The sequence below is a fragment of the Sturnira hondurensis genome, unplaced genomic scaffold, assembly GCF_014824575.4.
Source record: "Sturnira hondurensis isolate 20B ecotype Veracruz unplaced genomic scaffold, ASM1482457v3 Scaffold0008640, whole genome shotgun sequence".
Taxonomy (NCBI): domain Eukaryota; kingdom Metazoa; phylum Chordata; class Mammalia; order Chiroptera; family Phyllostomidae; genus Sturnira; species Sturnira hondurensis.
In genome coordinates, this window is record NW_028081271.1 from 20508895 (window position 1) to 20527900 (window position 19006).

A 19006-nucleotide genomic window follows, 5' to 3' on the forward strand; every position below is an offset into this window, starting at 1 on the left:
TATGTTTTTTAAAACAATGTGGCAAAAAGTCCTTCAGGCTGTAGGAGAGCTGCCTGGGTAGGCTTCAGTGGCACGTAGAAGATGTGCTTTGCTGTGAGTGCTTAGTGCATGCCCCTTTCTAGAGAACTTCCCACTTCCCAGGCAGAGCTGGACAAACGCAGTGATTTCTGTAATTTGGGACTGAGCACCGTGACTGCTGGTTATTGGGCCAGGATTGACACCCATTCTAAGCCATAGTTTCCCCCCAGGAATTAAATTAGTAACTACAGATGTTAGTCAGTATCTCCTGGAAGCAATAAGAAGTTGAAATAGAAACGTGTTATGGTTCGAATGTTTGTGTGCCCCTGCACCCCATAAAACATTCATGAATAGGTGGTGAACTTGGTCGAATTATTTTTCTGCATCAAATGAAAAAATGATGTACTTTAAAAAGTTTGTCAATTTAGTGAATTGTTCTTGATTGACTTTCAAATGATAAATTTTGCTTTCTTATGATAAACCTCACAAAGTCTGCATTATTACCCTTAAAATATATAAATAGATTCATACATGAAGTACCATATTTTTGGACTATAAGATGCACATTTCCTCCCTCCAAATTTGGGAGGAATATGGTTGTTAATGCTGCTGTTGAGTTCTGTTTGCATTTACATAGGTAAAAATGTTATATTATTTGTTATTAAATATTTTATCACATTTTTCTTCAATTTTTTCCCTATTTTGCTCTTCTAACACCTAGGTGTGTCTTATGGTCCAAAAAATAGAGGTAATAGTTTTTCTACATTCATAAAAGAAATTTGGCACCAGGATTATGTTTTTCTCATGCAATGAGATGACAGGAGTCCTTCCACCAGTTTCATAAAATGGTATGTTTTTTGTGAAAAAATTAGTGGAGTTAATATGTATTTTTATCATCTAGACTTATAATTTTGTTTATATTTGCTGGTGGTGATTTAAAAAAAATGTAAATCTACAGATCTAAGCAGTTTTGACTTCCAGTGTTTTGGTAATACTTTTAATTTATAATTCCTTCTTCATAAAAGTAGCCCCCCCCCTTTTTCAAAATATTTTATTTTTAGAGAGAAGGGAGGGAGAAAGAGAGGGAGAGAAACATCAATGTGTGGTTGCTTCTTGCATGCTCCCTACTGGGGACCTGGCCTACAGTCCATGCATGTGCCCTGAGTGGGAATTGAACCAGCATCCACTGAGCCACACCAGCCAGGGCAGGAATAACCCTTCTTAAATTGACTGAGTAGCTTCTTTCCCAAAATTGGGACTCAAAGAGCATATGTGCTATTGAGATCACTTTCAATTAAGAGCTGATGTAGTTTCTTTAAAAATGTGTGAGTTTCTTGTATATAAAATAAAAGTACACTCCAGGGAGCAGTTTGAGATCTTGCTCTGCAGCGTATGTTGTCAGTTTGGCTCAAATAAAGACTTATAAAAATTTTATAAAAATTTAAAATGATGATGATGATGATGATGATATAAACCCCATTAAATAAAGGTCAAACTCACACTCTTTTTGAGATAAGCCTTTTTCTATATTGGGCTGGTGAGACTGCCATGGAACAACATATTTAAGATTCTTTTTTTTTTAAGATTTTATTTATTTGTCTTTAGAGAGGAAGGGAAGGAGAGAAGGAGGGAGATATCAATATATGGTTGCTTCTTGTGAGTCCCCTGCTGGGAACTGGCCTGCAACCCAGGCGTGTGGCCTGATTGGGAATCAGACCGTGATCGTGTGGTTCGCAGGCCCGCGCTCAATCCACTGAGCTACACCAGCCAGGCCATATTTAAGATTCTTAGTAGCCTTTGTTTGAGAGTTTTCATAAGACTTTCCAACACAATACTTATTGGTAGAAGGGATTTTGTTTAGATGAAGATATCTAAGAGACATCACTTTAAATTTTCTGAGGTTTTCATAGAGGGGTTTAGAGTCACATGCTTGATTTAATGTTTTTCTGAGATCAGATTCTATTGTTTAATATCTCAAATTAGGCTGTTAGACATTTATTACTTTAAGAATTTCTTTTCTGGAACAGACTGGAAATAATAACTACTTTCCTTTTCAAGCAAGACAATTAGCTGTTTTTACATTTACTTTACATTTTACTTAAAAATTGAACTGTTTCTTTATTAATTTTTACCATCTTCTTATATTTAATCATAGATGTCAATAATTTAAGTCACCTACTGGGAAATCTTTATAATCTACTTGAAAATCTTGCCAACAAGAATCATGGACTCTACTTTCCACATTACCACAGGAAATAATGATGCCAAATAACTCACCACTTCATAATAAAACTCATTTTTCCAACTTCTAATGACATGCCTCTGAATTGCCCACAAACTGTCTTCTCAAGACAATGTTATCTTATACCAATAGTCTTCAAAAGTTTCCTAGAGGTCTTTCTACCACACACCATCCAGTTCCAAAGCTAAGACCATGTTTGATTGTAGATACTTGTTATATAAATACACTTTCTGGTAGCAAGTTGTTTTCATTTATATATATATATATACACACACGTACACATATACATATATATTTTTTATTTAATTATTGTTCAAGTATGGTTTCTGCCTTTTACTCCCATCCCAGCCCACCCCCCCCCAGTGGTCCCCCTCCCATTTCCACCCCCCTTAGTTGCCCATGTATCCTTTATACTAGTTCCTGTAAATTCTTCCCCTATTTCCCCTGAGAGAGAGAGAGAGAGTTGTTTAAGAAACTACCCATAAATGTAGTAACTTACAACAATAATTTAAATTTGATTATTTTGTGGGTAATGAATTTGGGGAGGGCTTACTTGTATAGTTATGTTTTTGTGTCTCAATATAGTCAAATTTCACACAGAGCAGATGAGTTTCAACACGATGCGTGTTCCGACATAGAGAGTGCCAAGAATTACTCATCTAAAAGACTCAATCATAATCTGCAGAAAGACCATGGAAATCCCAGAATCTCACTTCTGTAATTTTTATTGACTAATCATATCACAAAAGTCAGTCTGGATTCTACGAAAGGAGTGATCTCCTGTGTTCTTAGGGGAAATGGCATGTGTGTGCATGAACAGAAGCAATTAATAACAGCTGATTTGAGCATAAGCGACTGCAAGTTAATTGTTACTCCTAAAATGGAAACAGATTGATAATGCTTAAATATGTTATGATTTAGTAATCTATTGCCATATGACCTCAAACAACGGAATGACTGTGGAAATCTTAAGAACTACCACTGGCTCAAAATCTGGAAAAACCTGCTTTAATTATATGCAAATTCAAATTTTTATTAAGAAGAAGTCAGGCCCTAACCATGAACAAAAAACTGTAGGAAACTACATCTCCCAAGCTCCTCGACTTTCTGTCTTCCAGTTAGATTTAGCCGGTAGGAGGCACTGGATGAAATTCGGAGTGTCAGAAGAGTAAAATATCCACGGCATTGATCCTCTTTCTGATCAGTGCTCGCTACCTCCACATCTCATGCTGAACAGTATCTCTCCCTGTGGTCTAGACACATGGCTCAGATTCCGGTTTCAGAAATGCAATCTCTTCTCATTGTCCCACCAGACCCAAGAAGTGATAACGAATTCCTGCTGTTGCTAATCTCTGGTTTGCTTCACTATTCTCTGATTGGTTTTTATCTCTGCTATTATGTCTTACCTGATGCTTTATATAAAATTTCTTCTGTATAAATGACTAAGGTGATTTTTATCTTTCTGCCTGGCCCTTGCTGACCTGTCCCATCTACAATATAAGTTAAATATGTTCTATTACATTATTCTCTGTAATAAAAACATAAATTAAATAGCTATACAGGATTTATTATTTGATGTCCAAACATTATCTAAACATAAATTGGTAGATAAAATAGTATTAATTTTAATTTAATAAATAAAAACATTGTTTTAATTATGTTTTTAATTCGTTACTGATACTTACCAGGACTGCGGGATCCTGTAGGTGGAAAATTGCCACTGTTAATACTCCCTCCAGGCCATGAATCTCTCACAGTGTTGCAATCTGGAGGTAAATAGCCCTGGTTACAGTGACAGTTCTTTGCATTGTTGCATACCTGGAAATGGGGGAAATGTCTCCTTATAACATAAATAGCTCAAAAGTTTGGGGTTCAAGTAGAATTTTAGAATTATTCTGAAGTCAGATAAGGCTGACTTTTTGAATGCGGTTTATGAGCATATGTGTGTCTTTTGTGTGTGTTTAGCTGCATGTGTACTTTCCTAGGATGACTCTCAATGATTTCTATTCTTGCATCATAATACTGGTACTTACACCTTGAGAGTTGCATTTTTGTGGAGTACAGTCATAAGCCAAGTAATTACTTCCACACTCTTTATTCTTGCACACCTAAAAAGAAAGGAAGCCTAAGTGAACTGAAATGTCATTTGCATTTGGCATCTAATTAAGAGGTACTGATTTAACAATAAATGTTAATATACTAATAACACATGATGAATTTATAGTGCTACTGTGTTTTTCGCACTAGATACAACTCTGATTATTTGAGAGTAAACGAAACAATACCATCCTCTTCCCTGCTTCACGGGAATGGAACGTACAGATATGAAATAAATAAAATCAAAGGTTAACATGTGATCATTAGTATAATGAAAAAGTAGTCATATAAAAATACAAAGAATTTGTCTAATATTCAAGAACAGTCAAATCTTCTTGTTGAACCTTTACATTGAACAGAATTTAATAAAGCATAACAATAAAAGATAGGTACTAAAGGGAAAGAAAAAATATTTTCAATGACCCTACATTGGAAATGGCATAGAACTTTTGAAAAGTATTAAGGGCAACATAACTGTTACACAGAAAACAATCGTTAAATCATTAACTAACTAAATCATTGAGTTCTATATTGTGCTTTGCCCTAAGAACACAAAAAAATTCATATTGTTCATATTGCAGTAAAAGATATAGAAACACACACACAAACAAAAAGACCTAAGTGATTTGAGAGAAGCTCTTATGGCAGGATTGTGTAGGAGGACCCTTTGATTCTGATCAGAAAGTTGTCCTATAATCTATAAGCAATTGGTTTTATTTGGAGATTTAATTGAAAGATAAGACGCTCATAAGAGTAGATTTTAGAAAAGAGGTTGGAAAGGCAAAAGAAAATGTAGAGAGATAAATTAGAATGCTACTCCAGGAAAATGATAATTATAGAGTGAAAGTGAGCAGTAGTAGTTTAGGTAGAAACCCATAGTTGTATTTGAAATACAGATAAAAAGTTCAATCCACCTAAGTTTAGTGATAGGTAATACATAGAGGAGGAAAATGGAGATGGGTCAAGGACAACAGAGTTTCTGGTTTGTCTAACTCTCTTGGTTGTAGCACAATTAACTGACATAGAGAAAGCTAAGCATAAAGCCCAAATGTTTACAATGTTATTTTTAAGACTTCTGTCAACTGGTAATATTAAATAATACTATGCTTCAAAATTTTTTTACATGTGTATTATACTTGTAGAAGCCCTTAGAGTAACTTATAATAAGCAAAATAAGTTTTTAAGAAAGTTTCTAAGTAATATTGGTAATATTTCTGTGGGATTCTTAACTCTTAAAATATACATGACTGTAATATACTAATTATTAAGGTCAGAGAGTGAATCTGTTCACATAGGTTTTGCTAAACATTACTGAGTATGAGAAAATACATTGATACTGTCTGATAATTATGGCAATATATACCTCTGTTTAAGATTTAGAAAGTAATAAACTGATGACAAATATAGTCAGGTTATTTTGTGTGATTGTGGTAATAGCCTAACATTTCTAGCTCTAGATACAGACTAGTGCTGCTATGGTCAGAAATATATCTGTTCTGTCCTGGCTGGTGTAGCTCAGTGGAGTGAGTGCTGGCCTGCATACCAAAGGGTCACCAGTTCAATACCCAGTCAGGGCACATGCCTGGGTTGCAGGCCAGGTCCCCGGTGGGGGGTTGCATGAGAGGCAACCCCACGTTGATGTTTTTCCCTCTCTCTTTCTGTCTCCCTTCTCCTCTCTCTAAAAATAAGTAAACAAAATCTTAAAAAAAAAAGAAATATGTCTGTTCTTTCAGAATGATCCCATAACACCTAACTAGAACTTGGGCAGACAAGTTAGATATACAATTTGCAGAACTGTCATTCAGAAGAAAATAAACCCAATTCTCAGAACTGTTAGATAAATCCTTTGAGCCAGGCTAGAAAGAAGTTGAGACAGGGTTATAGTTCCTGTTGGTATTGTTCCTGTGCAACGACATGATTTTTTTCTGATTTACCACGCTTAGTTCTGTTGCGCCGTGCAGGAAGGCTAGGGAGAAACACCACCCAGTGTACGAATCTAGCTTCGAAACCACACAAATTATTTATCTCCACTAAGAATATTATAAAGAAAATTATGGTTCTTCACCCAGCTCTTTGCTACAGATTTTTTTATTTGCTATGAGATAAGAAAGATAGTGCATCTTGTTATTACTGTCACTTGGCCAGAATAGGTTTCTGTAGAAACCTTCTTGTGTGGAGAACCTAAAATAGTGAATAAAACAACGGAAAAGGTGTATATGTTATTTTATAAAAAATATATGGTTGTTACTAGAGGGAAAGTAAAAGTTATTTTAAGCTCAGAAGAAGTGAGGTGATGTGATCTCTCAGTAGAATGAAAGGCTGAAGCCAGCATTACTCCAGTGGCCATCAGTGACCAAACACATAGGATTTAAATGACCCTGTGCACCTTACAGCAGTGGTACTCATAAGCAGGTGTTACCTAGTCTCAGAAAAAAAATAATCTGGAGAGTGAAATCAGTACAATAACGTACTAGGAAGCCCTAACTTCTGTTCTTCCTTGGAAATATTTTTTAAAAGAAAGAAAGGAAGGAAGAGAGGGAAGGAGAGAGAGAAAGAGGGAGGGGAGAGTAGAAGAAAAGAAGGAAGGAAGGAAGAAAAAAGGGAGGAAGGGAAAAGGGGAAGAAATAAAAAACGAAAGAAACTTACAGGAGCTCTGGAAGCAGTCTATAGTCTAAGGCAGCCCAAGCAAATCCCCATGAAGAGAGAGCCAAAATGGTAGAAGAGTTTGTGGCTTTTTGCTCACCTTTGCCTCATTCCCTCCCTGGCACGGCATAGTCTCGGTCTGAAGACAGCAGCAGTTCCCAATTTCCCCCTGGCCCCTTAAACTGATGGGAGCAGAGGAGACCATATTTTCAACATTGCAACTTGACTGAGCAGTTCCTGAAGGACTTGCCTAAATTTACTTAACTTAAATCTTAGATGGAAAGAAGCAATGGACACTGCTCAAGAAAGCTAAAGAGAGACTAAGACTGTAGACATCTGGGGCAAGATATTATGGGTGGAAACATACAATAGACCATCTAAGCTCCAAAGAAATGCTTGCATGAGACTATTTGGAAAAGTAAGACATTTAAAAGCATCCAAGAATGTGGGAAAATCAAAAAAGCTCACAGAGGCCCTGGAAAGACATGTATCACAAAAGATACCAGGAGACCACAAGTTTTCTCTCAGGCTGATCGCCAAGGCTCAGAGGTCCCCAGCAAATTAGTAAAGAACTGGCCCTGCACAGAGCCAGTCTGAAACACTGGGAAAAGTGACCACTTAAAAAAAATTACAAAGCATAAAAAGGAACAGGAAACACATCTCATTTAAAGGAAGAAAATAAAGTGACAGATGTTTTTTTAAATGACTGTATTAATGCTGGAGAAGCTAAATGAAAACATGGATAAAGAATGAAAGAAAATCAGAAAATGACAATATCAACAGAGAGATATATAACAGTCAAAACAAATTAAAATGCTAAAAAATATGATACAGGCATACCTCATTTTATTGTGCTCATTTATTCTACTTTACAGAATTCATGGTTTTTTGTTTTTTTTTTACATATTGAATGCCTGTGGCAACCTTATGTTGAGCAAGTCTGTTGGCACAATTTTTCCAATAGCATTTGCTCGCTTTGTATCTCTGTGTCACATTTTGGTAATTTTCACAATATCTTATACCTTTTCATTATTATATTTGTTAAGGTGATCTGTGATCGATGGCTTTTGATGTTACCATTGCAATGGTTTGGGAGTGCCAGGAACCATCCCTATATAAGATGGTGAATGTAATCAGTAAATGTGGTGTGTGTTCTAACGGCTCTAGTTGACTGGCTGTTTCCCCATCTCACTCCCTCTTCTCAATCACCCCTATATTCTGAGACACAACAAAATATATTTATATTTGGCAAATTAATAACCCTATGATGGCCTCTATGTGTTAAAGTGAAAGGAAGAGCCTCACATCTCTCACTTTAAATCAAAAGCTAAAAATAATCAAGCATAGTGAAGAAGCCATATCAAAAGCTGAGATCAGTCAAAGACTAGGCCTCTTGTGCCCGAGGTAGCCAAGCTGTGAATGCAAAAGAAAAGTTCTTGAAGGCAATTACAAGTGCTATTCCCGTGACCACACGAATGCTGAGAAAGCAATTAAGTCTTGCTCATGTGAGAAAAGTTTTGGTGGTATGGATAGAAGGTCAAACAAGCCACCACATTCCCTTAAGCCAAAGTCAAATTTAGAGCAAGGACCTAACTCTCTTTAATTCTGTGAAGGCCGAGAGAGGTGAGGAAGCAACAGAAAAGAAGTGTGAAGCTAGAAAAGATTGGTTAATGAAGATTAAAGAAATAAGCAATTTCCACGACATCGAAGTACGTGGTAAAACAGCAAGCGTTGGTGTAGAAGTTGCAGCAAGTTAGCCAGAAGAACTAGCTAAGATAATTAATGAAGGTGGTTAAACTACACAACATATTTTCAATGCACATGATGCAGCGTCATGGTGGAAGAAGGTGTTACCTGGGACTTTCATAGTCAATGCCTGGCTTCAAAACTGCAAAGCACAGTTGGCTCTCTTATTATGGGCTAATGTAGTTGGTGACTCTAATTTGAAGCCAGTGATTAATCACCATTCCAAAAATCCTAGGATGCTAAAGAATCATGTTAAAGATTCATGTTAAAGATTTATCTTTGCTCTATAAATGGAACAACAAAGCCTGATGACCGCACATCTGTTTACAATATGGTATACTAAATATTTTAAGCCCACTGTTGAGACTTACTGCTCAGGAAAAAAAGATCTCTTTAAAAATATTACTGCTCGTTGACAATGCACCTGGTCACCCAAGAACTCTGATGAAGATGTGCAATGAGATTAATGTTTTTTCATGCTTGTGACATCCACTTACAGCACACAGATCAAGTCTTATTATTTAAGAAAGACATTTTGAAAAATGATAGATGTTATAATAGTAATTCCTCTGGTGGACGCAGGCAAAGTAAATTGAAAATCCTTCTGGAAAGGGTTTACCATTGTAGATGCCACTGAGAACACTTGCGATTTGTAGAAAGAGGTCAAAATATCAACATTAAGAGGAGATAATCAAAAGACATAGGGTAGTTGAAAAGGTAAGAAAACATGACTCACACTTAGGCTGTCTACAAGAGACCCACATCAGAACGAAAAACCTATACAGACTGAAAATGAAGGGTTGAAAAAAAATATTCCAAGCAAACAGACAGGAAAAAACTCTGGGTAGCAATACTTATATCAGACAAAATAGACTTCAAAGCAAAGGACATAAAAAGAGACCCAGAAGGTCACTTCATAATACTCTAGGGAAGAATCCATCAAGAAAGCATAAATATTGTAAACATATATACACCCAACATAGGAACACTCAGATATATAAGAAAAACCTTGGAAGACTTCATGAAACATATAGACAGCAACATAGTTATAGTACGGGATTTTAACACCCCATTTTCAACAAAGGATAGATCCTCCAAACAAATTATCAACAAGGATATTGTGGAACTGAGAGGCATGTTAGATCAAATGGACTTAACTAATATATATAAAACATTTCACCCCAAAGAAGCAAAATACACATTTTTTTCCAAATTCACATGGACTTCTTTCAAAGATAGAGCACATAAAAAGACACAAAACAGGCCTCAACAAAATCAAGAAAATTTAAATCATATAAAGCATTTTCTCAGAGCATAAAGGTTTGAAAATAAAAACCAACCTCAAGGAAAAACTCAAAAACACTCAAACTCGTGGAGAATGAATAGCATGTTGTTAAACAATGAATGGGCTAATAATGAAATCAAGGAAGGAATAAAAAGTTTCTGGAAACAACTGAAAATTAATACACAATAGTCCAAAACCTATGTGACACAGCAAAGGCAGATTGAGAATGAGTTCATAGCAATATGGGCTTACCTAAAAAATATAGAAACATTTCAAACAAACAACCTAATCTTACATCTACAAGAACTGGAGGGACAACAAAAAACAAAGCTCAGAGTAGTAGAAGGAAGGAAATAATAAAGATCAGAGGAAAATTAAATGACATAGAGACTAAAAGAATACTTCAAAAGATGAATAAATCCAGGAGCTGGTTCTTTGAAAAGATAAGCAAAATCAACAAGCCTTTAACCAGATTCATCAAGAAAAAAAGAGAGAGGAGCCAAATAAACACAATCATAAAATAAAGAGGAGAGATTACACCTGATACCACAGAAATACAAAGGAGCATAAGAAATTACTACAAGGAACTGTATGCCAAGAAATTTTAAAGCCTGGGTAAAATGAACAAATTTCTAGAAAAATATAATTTTCCAAAACTGAATCAAGAAGAAGCAGAAAGCCTGAGCAGGCCAATAACAGCTGGTGAAATTGAGGCAATAATTTAAAAACTCCCAGTACACAAAAGCTCTGGACTGGATGGATTCACAGAAGAATTTTACAAAACATTTAAGGAAGAGCTAACCCCTATCCTTCTCAGACTATTCCAAAAATCCAAGAAAAGGGAAGACTACCATACTCTTTTTGAGAAACCAGCATCATCCTAATCCCAAAACCAGACAAAGACACAAAAAAGGAATAAAACTACAGGCCAATATCACTGATCAACATAGATGCTAAAATCTTCAACAAAATATTGGCAAACCACATCCAGCAATACACCAAAAAGACCATAAACTATGATCAAGTGGGATTCATCTCAGAGATACAAAGATGGTACAATATTCACAAATCAATACACATAATATATCATGTAAACAAAAGGAAAGAACAATCACATGATTGTATCCATAGATGCAGAAAAAGCATTTGATAAGGTACAGCACCCATTTATAATATAAACATTCAGCAAAGTGGGAGTAGAGGGAGCATTCCTCAACACAATAAAGGCAATATGTGAAAAACCTATAACCAACATCATACTCAACAGGCAAAACTCAAAGCTTTCCCATTAAGATCAGAAACAAGAAAAGAATGTCTGCTTTCACCACTTTTATTCAACATAGTATTAGAAGTCCTAGCTAGAGCAATCAGACAAGAAAAAGAAATAAAAGACATTCAAATTGGAAAGGAGGAAGTAAAACTGTCACTGTTTCCAGATGACAGGATAGTGTACTATAGTGTATGATAGGGTAAAAATCCCTAAAAACTCCACCAAAAAACTACTTGCCCTAATAACTGAATTTGGCAAAGCAGTGGGATGTAAAATCAATATGCAGAAATTGAAGGCATTTTTGTACACCAACAACGAAACTACAAAAACAGTTATCAGAAAAAAATCCCATTTGCTATAGCAACAAGAAACATAACGTATCTAGGAATACACCTAACCAAGGAGATAAAATACCCTTACTCGGAAAACTACACAACACTGAAGAAGGAAATCAAGGAAGATACAAATAAATGGAAGCATATACCATGTTCATGGATTGGAAGAATTAACATCATCAAAATGTCCATACTACCCAAAGCAATCTCTAGATTCAGTGGAATCTCTTTGAAAATACCAATGACATATATCACAGATAGAGAGTAAACACTTCAAAAATTATATGGAATCATAAATGATCCCAAATAGCACAGAAATTTTGAGAAAGAAGAAAAAAGAAGAGGGGTCACCACACCTGACATCAAACAACATTACAAGGCCATGGTAATCAAAAGAGTGGTACTGGGATAAGAACAGACACATAGATCAATGGAACACAATAGAGAGCCCAGAAATAAACCCATGTCTCTACAGTCAATTAATATTTGACAAAGGGGGTAGAAGCATAAAATGAAGTAAAAATAGTCTCTTCAACAAAGGTGTTGGGAGACCTGGACAACTACATGAAACAAAGTGAAACATGGCCACCAAGTTACACCATACACAGAAATAAACTTAAGATAGATAAATGACTTAAATATAAGTTGAGATAACACAAAAGTCTAGTGGAGAACATAGGCAGGAAAATCTCAGATATTCCACACAGAAATATTTTCACTGATATGTCCCCTAGAGCATGGGACATAAAGGAAAGAATAAACAAATGGGACTTCATCATAATAAAAACCTTCTACATGGCTAAAGAAAACAGCATTAAGATGAAAAGAGAGCCAATTGTATAGGAAAAATATTTGCCAACGATATCTCAGACAAGAGTGTGATCTCCAAAATATATAGAGAACTTACATGAGTCCACTCAAACAGTCCAATTAAAAAATGGGCAAAGGACCTGAACAGATATTTCTCCAAGGAGGATATACAGAAGGCCCAGAGATATATGAAGAAATGTTTAGCATTAGTAGTCACCAGAGAGTTGCAAATTAAAAACTCAATGAGATACCACTATCACACCAGTCAGAGTGTGACATCATAAACAATCAACAAACAATAAGTGCTGGTAAGGTTGTGGAGAAAAGGGAACCCTAATACATTGTTGGGGGGAGTGCAGACTAGTGCAGCTACTATGGAAAACAGTATGGAATTTCCTCAAAAAACTAAAAAAGGAACTGCCTTTTGACCCCCTACCCTTTGGGACAGCTTAGATGGATCTGGAAAGCACCATGCTAAGTAAAATAATCCAGGCAGTGAAAGACAAATACCAGATGATTTCACCTGTAAGTGGAGCCTAATCAACAAAGCAAACAAGCAAGCAAAATATAGTCAGAGACATTGAAATAAAGAACAAACTGACAGTAACCAGAAGGGAGATGGGAGGGGATAATGGGGCAAAAAGGGAAAGGATGAATGAGGAACATGTGTAAAGGACCTGTGGACAAAGCCAAAGGGAGGAAGGACTGAGGGTGGGAGGAGGGGTGGGGGGGGGAGGGGAAGGTGGTGGTGGGAAAATGGAGACAGCTATACTTGAACAACTATTAAAAAAAGAAAAAAGAAAATTAGGTTCTATCTTTTGACTCCCCCAAATCTTAACTAGAGTCAGCCCTTGGTATCCAAAGAATATTGGTTCTAAAATCTCTGTGGATACCAAAATCAGTAGATGCCCAAGTTCCTTATATAGAATAGTATAGAACAATGGTAACCTTCGGCCCTCCACATTTGCACTTTCCCAGCTGCTCAGAAATAGCAGTTTTAATCCACCGTTAGTTGAATCCACAGGTGGGAAACCCATGGAAATGGAGAGCTGACTCTATTTATTTAAAATACCTGCATATGTGTAAATTCAAACCTGTATTGTTTGAAGACCTACTGTATCTATTATAATCCCCATCAGAGAAGGGGATCCTGAAAAATTATCTATTAAATTTTTTAGTACATGAAGAATATACCATTTGAATGAATATGCTTGTTTTCCATGGTTGAAATACTTGCAAAGTAAATTTCATAAAAAGAAACTTATTACAAAGTGTTTTAAGTAATTCAGTTTTGTGTAAGAGCTGGGAATGACAACTTTTCTTTTACTTTTTATACTTCCTAATTTTTAAATGAATATTGGTAAAGTTAGGTTGTGAAAAATTGTAATATCACAAATATTTATGTAATTATCAAATAAAAATAATCTATTTTAAACATGTATACATGCATAGTGATTTAAACTAAAGTTTGAAAAAAATGTGAGATTTCATTTATACCAGTCTACAACTAAAACATAAAATTTTTACAAAATAAGTCATTTTACAAAAATCATTACAAAAAAATCTTGTGCTCCCAGGGCAATTATATTTTGCCTTTACCTCTGTACTTCATTAAGTAATTTAATATATTGTGTTTTTATTAGACTAGGCAGACTTTGTACCTTAAAATTGAGACATGAGTATAATTTAAGCTTCAGTTTTGTTGTATATTTATGTATATATACATCAGTGACATAAATTTCACAGAGGAGAAATCTAGGAAGACAGAAATGTTGATGCATATTAATATGTGTATAAAATAGTAAAATAAAATCAGATAATAGAATGGGATGTTCTTGTAAGAATATGTAGTAAGACTTGCTAGATAAGTATATGCATGGGGTGGGAAGAGAGAGAGAGAGAGAGAGAGAGATTGAAGGTTCTGCAAATAGAGTAGTCACACCTCAGATAGGTGCTTCAATGAATTTTCTCTTAACTCTATGTGTTCTTATTTTCATCACTAAAATGAACATATATTATGTAACAGCTATTTTAAAGAATTGTACAAAAAGAATAATTCATGACATTAGAAGCACTATGTAATATAATTTAACAAGACACAGGAATGAACAATCATTTTGAAATTAGTAATATACATCATTTGTATGAAAAAAAGCCAATAAAATATTCATGGTGATATCATCTATGCATAAATGCAGGTTAATTTTTCTTTTCAGATTTTTTCTTTAAAAAGTTTTCTGCTTTCTTAGTTTTGAAATTGAATGTGCACTTAAATTATGAAGCAGATACTAAACAAGCATTTAAAGTTAGAGCATAAATTAGAAAGTCATTTGGGAATGGAAGACAACATACCTGATTTTGACCACAAACAGTTCCATCTTTTACCCACATCTTTGCGCTGTTTTCACTACCTTGTGGATACTCCGCTGAGATGCAGATTTGTCCATTTACATTAGTATAAGTTGTAGTGGCACTTGTAACAAAAAGTACATTTTCTTGTTCATATTTACATATTAATTTTCCACACCGCAGATCTCTAAAATTTACCAATACATAAAAATCATTACTGTTAAATACAGAGAAATATTAGAATAGCATCTAAAGCAAAGACTTAAAGAAAGCATTGAAGTTTTGAAAAAGATGTACGCAATTAATCATGAAACACCAAAAAAACCCCAGCCTTGCCTGTATTGTTAATAACAACTGAACATTTTAATAATTATTAACTACTTCCTCGTTAGCCTGAAAACTTTTTTTGTAGTGATTACTTCACTGTTTTTTATTTTTAGATATAATCAACTTCCAGTTTACACTACCTTTAAAAAATTAGTAAAGTTTATCTAATTATGAGTCTTATTTGATTTCCTTTTCAGTTTTTTCTAAACATAATACTACTCTCAGTATTATGAGTCAAGACTTTTGAGACTCAAACTCCAGAAATATTCTATGCAATAAATATTAATATAAAACTATATCACAGCAGCATTGTAGATCCCCAAAAGTCATAAAAGTAACTGGAAAATTTAAAAAGCATTAATAAGAAACAAATAATAATATAACTTATGATGGATTTTCTAAGAGAAATAACAGAAACCAGAAGATTATTAAATGGCAGATTCAAAGCTGAAACAAGCTGTCTACTGTCTTCCCACTCTATATGCAGAGAAAATGTATTTCACAATGAAATGTGGCATTTTCAAATAGTAATTAAGAAAAAATTTTACTAGCACTACTAGTGTGAAATGTAAACTGAGTTCTTCCCATTGTGGAATTGATCCTATATGTAACTTTTATAAATACATATATAGATGGCTTTGTTATATATAAATATATATAGCTTTAATATGATTAAGAGGGTCTCTTTCTATTCTTAGTTATATGAGAGTGTTTATCATGGGTCATCCCTAAATTTTGTGATAAATCAGACACAAAATAAAGAAAATTATGTAGATGCTGAGTGAAATAAGCCAGGTGGTGAAAGACAAATACCATATGATATCACCTTTAACAGGAATCTAAACAACAAAACAAACAAGCAAGCAAAATATGACCAATGACACTCAAATACGGAACAGGCTGACAGGGTCCAGAGGGGAGAGGGGAGAGAATCATAGGGGAAAAGGGGATGGACTCATATGAACAAGTATAAAGGACTTGGACAATGGACAAGGTGGACATGGACAATAACTAAGGTGGGGGGCGGAAATGGGAGGGAGGTGGGGAGCACTGGGTGGGGGACAGGGCTGGGAATATAAGACAGAAAACTGTGCTTGAACAACAATTAAATAAAAATTAAAATTAAAAAAAGAAAAAAAGAAAATTATGTAGATAAATCTAAATTAAGGGACTGTAACAGAGAAAAGATATAGGTTAAGTCATCTCCTCCTCAAACAAGTATAAAATTGGGCAAATTTGTCCAAACAACCATTTCAGGGCTATGAAAACTGATAAAAAGCAAACATCAAATTGAGAAGCATTTATTAAAAGGTGCTATAAAATAAGGTAAGAACAGTGAGAGGCTGTGGCCATCTTGCCTGTCTGCTTTCAGGGCCTCTCCTAGCTCCATGGATGCTGTCATTTGACCAGGGCACTCTTGGCCATGAAAACCAATAAGTGTAATATCAGAGTGGTTGTTCTTGATTTGGTGCAGGGGACAGGGAAAAAAGAGCTCACCCAGCAGCATATTGAGGAAAAATAGCAAACTTGGTAGGGAATCAAGGTAAAAACAGCATCACTTTTAGCCCGAGGCTGAGGTTTTAATAGGGATCAGTGATAGACCAACCAGAATTTAAGTGTAGTCCTGGAAATGAGAGCTCCAAAAAGGGTGGTGATACACTTTCCTCACATCACATCCCTAGTGGACTGGAAGGCTATGTGCTGAGGAGACTTGAGAAAGATAGATTTGGAAGTAACACACAATGAAACTTAAAATTTGCCTCCATTTAAATGTGCTCCCCAATTCACAAATAGAGCCATCTCTCTCTCTCTCCCTCTCTCTCTTTCACACACACACACACACACACACACACACACACACACACACAACATAATACAATGTCAAATGGCTTCAGTCATAAATTCTTTACTAATTCTACACAAGCTTTTTAGAAAATAATAGGGGTAAAAACACTTTCCAACTCGTTCTGTGAGGCAAGTATTATCCTGATATCAAAGACAAGCAAAGTCATCACATCATAATAAACATAGATTCATACAACTTTAACAAATATTAGCAACCCAAATCTAGAATTATATAAAAGTGATTACATACTACGATTCAGTGGGAATTAACCAGGAATGCAGGGTTACATTAATATCTAAAAGATTCTAATTTGTAGACTATAAAGAAAAATGTATAATCACAGAAAAAGCATTCCATAAAATCCAGTAATGATCCATGGTACACATTCTCATCAAACCAGAAATAAAAAGGAAGTTCCTTAGTCTGATAGACCTGTATGTATAACCCACTAGTATTACCATGGTTCAAGTTGAAAGACTGACTATTACTCTTTAATCTGAAGCAAGACAAACATTTCTATTTTCTCACTTTTATGCAATGGGACAAAGATTTCTTAGGTATGGTATCAAAGCCATGATCTGTAACCATACAAATGAATAAATTGAACTTTATCAAAATTAAAATATTTTTCTCTCCAAAAGAGGTCATCAGGGAAAGAAGAACAGCCAAAAGAAAATGTTTATAATTCATATATTGATAAAGATTATACTTGAAATACATAAACTACTATTACAATTCAATAGAAACAACAAAACCTAATTAAAAAATGGACTGTAGATTTCCCAAGATATTTTACCAAAGAAGATATGCAAGTGTTTAATAATCATATGAAAGAGTAGTCATTGTATAAATCAAGGTAAATGCAAATTAAAACCAGAACTGCATACATCTTTATCAAGGCACACACATCAAAAAGCAAAAAGCAAGCAGGAAAAAAAGTTGAAGATGTAAAAAAGCTGGAACTCTGGAACTCTCATGTATTGTTAATAGAAATGTAAAATGGTACAGTCATTCTGGAAAATATTATATTTGGGCAATAAAAACATATAATTGCCAAATGACCCAGAAATTCCACTTCTAAGTATACATCGAAGTGAAATTTTAAAAAAATGCATGTGGTAAACATGGCTTGCTTCCTTGAACAACCATATCAAAATTACAACTAAATTATAGAACAACCATCACTCATAATCAGAAGATACCAAGTTGAATGGTAGTCTGACAACTACAGAATTAAAGAAACAGCGTCCACCTAGACTAGTAGAAGGGGTGGAAATGTGGAACAGACTGGCCTTACATCCATGTGTGATGAATAAAAATTCAGGAAGGATATCTCAGGAGTGAGCAGTCCCAGCCCCATACAAAGCCCCCAAGCACAGTGTTCCAGTGCCATGAAGATAAGTACCCATAACTTCTGGCTGCAAAAATCATCAGGGATTGAGTTAGTGGAAGAAATTTCTCCAGTCCCAAGCAGTTCCTTTTAAAGAACCCACATACGGACTTACTCTGACTCATGCCCTCTGAGCTCCAGTACCAGGGTAGCAGCTTGAAGGGCACCACAATGGGATACAGGGAGGAACTGAAGATTCTGGCATCAAGGTGAGAGCTGGGAGACAACTTTCTCCTAGACGGAAAGATAGACAGAGCTGGCAGGCAGGTGGCATATCTGAGACTCCATCAACCTGGCTAACACTATTTGCTATACCCTGGAAATCCCTTGAGGCTCCACTCCACCTAACTTACAGTGGTTATCAGTGGCTTTTCCATGTAAGTGGCAGGTCTTGGCTCTTGTTTCAAAACTTCCTAAATCCTTTCAAACAAGCAATAGCCTGCCTCAGTAAGCCCCCAGCCCCTGTACCTCTTGCTAAGTGGCCCCAGGCATGGCACTAGAAGCAGCCAGCCTAGATTCAAGCATGGCTTTGCCTGGGAATCTCTAAATCCAGCACAAGTAGCAGCCATCTCAGACTGCTGTATAGCTCAGACAGGATGGTCCCAGACGAAACACAGGTTGGGGCTGACCTTGGCCTGGACCAATCAA

General features: G+C 35.5%; 1 protein-coding gene across 1 annotated transcript in view; it reads right to left on the reverse strand.

Moving 5' to 3' along the window:
* ADAM2 (ADAM metallopeptidase domain 2) overlaps nucleotides 1-19006 on the reverse strand; it is a 98288-nt gene that overhangs the window by 7017 nt on the left and 72265 nt on the right. Inside the window, exons 15-17 of the mRNA XM_037055095.1 lie at nucleotides 14799-14982; nucleotides 4294-4368; nucleotides 3946-4078 (exon numbers count right to left, since the gene is read on the reverse strand). Coding sequence (XP_036910990.1) covers nucleotides 3946-4078; nucleotides 4294-4368; nucleotides 14799-14982 — 392 coding nt within the window. The remainder of the gene's footprint in view (nucleotides 1-3945; nucleotides 4079-4293; nucleotides 4369-14798; nucleotides 14983-19006) is intronic.